The sequence below is a fragment of the Mytilus californianus genome, unplaced genomic scaffold (assembly GCF_021869535.1).
Source record: "Mytilus californianus isolate M0D057914Y unplaced genomic scaffold, xbMytCali1.0.p SCAF_7, whole genome shotgun sequence".
In the NCBI taxonomy this organism is placed as follows: domain Eukaryota; kingdom Metazoa; phylum Mollusca; class Bivalvia; order Mytilida; family Mytilidae; genus Mytilus; species Mytilus californianus.
The window spans coordinates 29162370-29168369 of NW_026262723.1; the positions used below are offsets into that span (position 1 = coordinate 29162370).

Below are 6000 nucleotides of genomic sequence, written 5' to 3' on the forward strand. Positions count from 1 at the left end.
CCAAAAAGAATAATCTTTCAATTATTTGAATGCAATTTTGACGCGAATTAACTTCATCCATATCTCAAACTAAAAACACTAATCGAAAAAAAGAGAACTGTGTGCAAAATAAAAATAGATATATACATTTTAATGAATAAAGGACTTAATAAATCATATTAATAAAAATCAACTCTCGTTGAGATTTTATACAAGATCTATAGAGTGAACAGTAAAACATGAATGCCGATAAAGTCATTGTCATGGCCGATACAGTTGAGTATGACAGTTTATGTAAAACAAAGCATCAGTTGTTTGATCCGTTATGCTTTAAATGTAATGGACGTAAAAGTTATATAAGAGTGAACGTTGCTAATTCTTGCAACTATGAAAATTGAATGTTTAGGCCCTCTTAACCATGTTAACTTTGTAAACTGTAAGAGTTACTTCAATTTAACTGAAACGTATTCAAATATATATGTAGGACTGTAAACCGCGATGGTACTCCGAACCACGATGGTCATGCTGAGATGCAATGGTTTAACGCTGAAGTGCGTTATTGATCACGCCGAAGTGTGATGGTGGGATTATGACGCTATCTTGTTTATAGCTACGCCGAAGTGCGATGGTAGTTACGCTGAAGTGCGATGGACTACATAAATCAATGTTCAATGTTTTCTTCATGTTCACTTGTCAATATAGAAGTCAATTTGTTTGTTGGAATAGCTTTTTAGTTTTTTTTTCGAGAGTTTAACCTGTTTAATTTTTAAAAAAAGTCATGGTTCGGGGGCCCATTATAGCCGAATATACGCCGGTATGAATTTTTCTCATTGTCAAAGGCCGTATGGATGACTATAATTGTATACATCCACTTCACTTGAACTTTGGTGGGAAGTTGTCTAATTAGCAATAATACCACATCTCCTTATTTTTATATGATAAATCGTCATTATATTTCCAGTCCTAAATGTAATGTTGTAGTGTATTTTGTAAATAGCTTCAACCAAAAAAACAATAGTTCATACAATCGTTCGGATATTGACAACTTTAGACGCAACATAAAAGGTAATTTTCCTTTAAAACCAAACTTATTTCAATGACTGGAAAACGTGGTAGTTGTATGAAATTCAAATACTACTTACTTAGTAAAAACTGAACAAAATGTATACGGCTTATGTGATGGGAACAGGGAGTAAGCAAATGGAGAAAATATTGAATGTTCGGTATATATATTATACTAACTAATAAAATATTCAAACTCTCTTAATAATCAAACATCTGTAGATTTTAAACTAGCCATCAGTAATCACGCGTCTTATAAACCATCGCACATCAGCGAAAGGACCATCGAACTTCAGCGTAAACCATCGCACTTCAGCGTGACTATCGCACTTCAACGTCCCCATCGCACCTCCGAGTCCTACATATATTTCATTTAAAGTCAAAGGAAAACATGGTACTTGTCTTGGTGTAATATTGTATGATAGAATCTGGATTTTTTATTCAATATAAGGGCATTGGAAAGCATAATGCCATTGAACATTTTCTATACATTATCGATTAGTGATGTTTAATTATGGCAATCTCGGCTTTGGGGTGACATATTGTTATTCTACGTTTCGTTTTCTTTTTATTAAGTCATTCCGACCGAAGTTGGGGTGATGTATTGTTGTTCTTGTTTCTTTTTCATTTTATCATAATTATTTTTCTTCCACACTTTTTGGGATCTCGGAATTGAAAACACCCAAGTGGAAGGAACTATACAAAAATGTTAACCACCATGTATAGATTTGCAATTGGGGTTGGGATTTTTCAATATGGCTACAGTTGCCATGGAAAGAGCAAAAATGCCAAAAATTCTAAATGCTACAAAGTAAACGAAATTTCGCACAACTGTTTATTGGAGTATGCAGATGTTCAATTTGTCTTTGGAATTTTCAAAATGGCCGCCTTTACCATGGAAACGGTAAATGTGAATTTTTTTTAAAATCTCAAAACTTCCTGAAAATTTCCAGGCAGATGTGAAGTGATGTATTTATGGGCATTGACTGTTGAAATTTTTCAAAACGGCTGCAGTTTAGTGGCAATTTGGGAAGGGTGTCATCCGCTATTTTTCGCAATTGTAAATCTAGGTTCTTTTTGTTATTTGATTAGAAAGGCTTAAACTAACTCTGTTCTTCGTACTTAAAAAAAATCTATACTTAACGGATAAGACTTCATTTGCAAACGTCGTTGCGTACGTGAAGACACAACTTGGTGACAAAAAAAAAGAACATGCAGTACTTATTTTTCATATTATGAATAAAGACAGATGCTTGTATAACTCAAAATACATTATTAGATGTTTAATGTGTAATGATTGACATAGTAGTTTTAGACTCAAGATTTTTTATTAGTTGTTTTTGCTTTGAACAAGCTTCCAGTGAATGCGAGTACTATCAGATCTACACTTAGTGTCTTTTGACTTTTTTTAGGGTTTTTATGTGCCTTTTTATCTATCTGATGAGTTAAGCCCATTTCAACAGATTTCATAGTTTGTTCTTATGTTGTGTACTGCTACACCACTCTTCCAGGTTAAGGCGAGGGTTTGGTGCCAACAAACATTCTTAACTCCGCCATATTCTGCATGTGTCTGTCCCAAGTCAGGAGCCTGTAAGTCAGTGGTTGTCGTGTGCTGCTGTTTATCATATTTGTTTTACATTTGTCATTTTGGGGCCTTCTATAGCGTACTGTGCGATATGGATTTTACGCATTGTTTAAGGCCGTACGGTGACCTAAAATTGTTAACCTCTATGAAATTTCGTCTCTGGTGGAGAGTTGTCTCATTGACACTCATAACACCTCTTTTTTTTGTTCATAGAAATTATAGATAATGCATTTCTGAAGCATATACATATTCTATTTTTTGAGGTAATACTGTTCTGTTTAAATTGAGTGGAGCATGATACAAACGCACAATTTTCACTTGTACATGTTGTAATCGTTGAACAATTGCAATGGAATATTAAAAGCGACTATGGATATACTGTCGATTCAGAAATGTTTATGGATTCAACTACTAGATAGTACTCTGTTCAATATACACTAATTGGTCATGGAAATTTATGCGATGAAGATATTCTTGCTAAAATTGTGACGATTTCACAAAAAAACTAGGATTTTAGATTTTGATAACATTATTGTCCCGCAATTGTGTTATTGTGCTATGGTGATTTTTGTATTCTTGTCTTTTATTTTCTCATGTACTTCGTCTTTAGAGTGTCTTTATGCCATTGTTCTTTTTCTTTGTTGAAATGGTTATTTGTTTTATTGTGATTAAGATTATAACTAAATAATGACTGTTGAGTCCCAATTTTTGTTCGTATTATGTCTGTTTGTTTTGCTGTCAACATAATGGGATTCTATACGACTGTCATACAAGTAAAGGTTTAGCTAGCTATAAAACCAGGTTTAATCCACCATTTCCTACATAAGGAAATGCCTGTACCAAGTGAGGAATATGATTGTCGTTTTCCATTCGTTTGATGTGCTTGACCTTTTGATTTTGACATTTGATAAAGGACTTTCAATTTTGAATTTTCCTTGGAGTTCGGTAATTTGTTATTTTACTTTTTATTTGTATTATTTTTTTCTGAAATCGTTTTATATTGATTACTCTCAATATCATCCATCTTTCAATATTTATGAACTTGGCTATAATTCTGTCACTTGTGGCCATATAGCTTTTCGTGCGGTCAGGCCTTAAACATTCTAAACTTTAAATTTTGGTTGAAGTGTTCCTTGTGAAAGTAAATTCAAAAAAGCTTTTCGAAAGCACGAAGTTTTTTTTCAAATAATGTGAGCAATCTTGATTTTTGATGTGTAATTATGCTGATAACACCCTAATATTGACAATAAAATTATGGTAAACAATACTGAATATTACAGATATTGTCTCGTCTTTTTTATCATGATCTGTTTGAATGTATTTTCAATTAAAACATGGATATTAATAGACATTATAAAATTGATGGTGTAAAGGTGTTTAAGACTACAGAATCCTACGATTATATTTCCGAAAGTATAGAACAGACAATTTCAACAATTGTGGGGCCGTACGTAACTGTTTTAATTTAAACACATACCTACACAAAATATTTTTTACAGGCATGATGGATTAACATAGATATTATTAGTTTGAATATCTTCTCGATGCAACAAAAGAAGGAAAATTAAACGTACCTTGTAAACATGTTTCATGAACACATCCGTTTATTCAACATTAGAAGGAAGTACAGCTGTACGTTTTATGTGTAGTTTTAAACGGTTTAAGTGCAACGATGTATAACCTGAATTGAATCTAGTTAAGTATACATTACTAACAAATATAAATTTATTATAGCACCTTAAAAACTTCACCAAGTTGATGATAAGTGTAAAAGAGTACTGGGTTAGGACTAATATGACATTAAGATATAAGGTTAGAAATTTAAGTGTGAGTCTCCTGTACAGAACATATAAAGGAAACCCAGCGAAAACAAATATTTTAAAACCCATTGCTTTTATAATATTGCCTACCTGTCATCTAAATAAACTTTTACACTACAGTTATCGGTTTAGGTAAATCACCTACTTTTTTTTAGCAAAGTGATTTTATCAATAAATCTCTCAAGTGGAAATAACATGGGTATTGTATGTAATTACATTTAAGTTAAGATCCATATAATAATTAAATCGTAGCATGTTTTGAAAGAGGTTTTTGTTGTATGCATAAATATTGTATTGTATTTTTGTTAGATGTATTTCTATTTGTATCCATCTGATGAGTTAAGCCTTTTTCAACTGATTTTTATAATTTGTTCTTACGTTGTACTGTTCCACCACTGTCCCAGGTTAAGGGGAGGATTGGGCGCCCGCTACTATGTTTAACCCCGCCACATTCTGTATTTGTCTGTCCCAAGTCAGGAGCCTGTAATTCAGTGGTTGTCGTTTGATTCTGTGTATCATATTTGTTTTTCGTTCATTATTTTGTACATAAATTATGCCGTTAGTTGTCTCGTTTGAATTGGTTTACATTTGTTATTTCGAGGCCTTTTATAGCTGACTATGCGGTATGGGTTTTGCTCATTGTTGAAGGCCGTACGATGACCTATAGTTGTAAATTTTTGTGTCATTTGGTCTCTTATGGAGAGTTGTCTCGTTGGCAATTATACCACATCTTCTTATTTTTATATTATGAATATTTTGAAGCAAGGACAGATATACGTCAAACTATTGAATGGTGTTTGATGTTTCGTGAAGGATCGATCAACAAATTTCAACAATAATGGAAAAATACAGATTCACAATGCATATTGTCATACAAAATAGAAATCAGGTTGTTGGTTTTGTTCAACAATTTGCTATGTCGAAAAGGTTTTTCATAGTTGACTATACGATAAGAGATTTTAACATTGACGTACAGTGACGTACCGATATGGTTTCTAACATTTACGCCATATGACCTTTAATGATAGTTGCCTCATTGGCAATCATACCACCTTTTGTTATATATACTAGATGGGTATTTGTACCTTTTACAATGAACGAGTGATTTACACCCAATCTTTTTGACACTGCAGCTAGGACACGTCATGTTGTCTTTATCTACCAAATTTAGTAACAATGTGATATTTTGTGCAATGCCGATTTCATTCCAAGTTGCTTTTCTTCACAATTCATTTTATTTTCAACACGAGTTATGTGTCAATTGTTGATTAATTGACATATGTTGTATGTATCTTTTCATATTATTGATCCAGAATCCGTCGTGAAATCCTGATGTGTAGATACATTTGCATTTGATGTTGATACTTTTATGAAATCCTGAAATGTAGATATATTTTCAATTCTTTCATCGTCATAATATTAATGATCATGACTGTAAAATATAAATTAGATTATTAATATTAATTCTCTACACATTTTTTTTATAAAATACGGAATTACTATAACATGTATAAGTCGTTTTTATTTCATCTGAAAGGGTTGTGCGAAGTACTA

At 32.4% G+C, this 6000-nt stretch overlaps 1 protein-coding gene across 2 annotated transcripts in view; it reads right to left on the reverse strand.

Moving 5' to 3' along the window:
• LOC127709661 (multiple epidermal growth factor-like domains protein 11) overlaps positions 1 to 4264 on the reverse strand; it is a 33261-nt gene extending 28997 nt beyond the window's left edge. For both annotated transcript variants that reach the window (XM_052215277.1, XM_052215275.1), the window contains exon 1: positions 4201 to 4264. In XM_052215277.1, the coding sequence (XP_052071237.1) occupies positions 4201 to 4218 (18 nt within the window). In that variant the 5' untranslated portion in view covers positions 4219 to 4264. The remainder of the gene's footprint in view (positions 1 to 4200) is intronic.
• Between the last annotated feature and the right edge of the window lie 1736 nt (positions 4265 to 6000).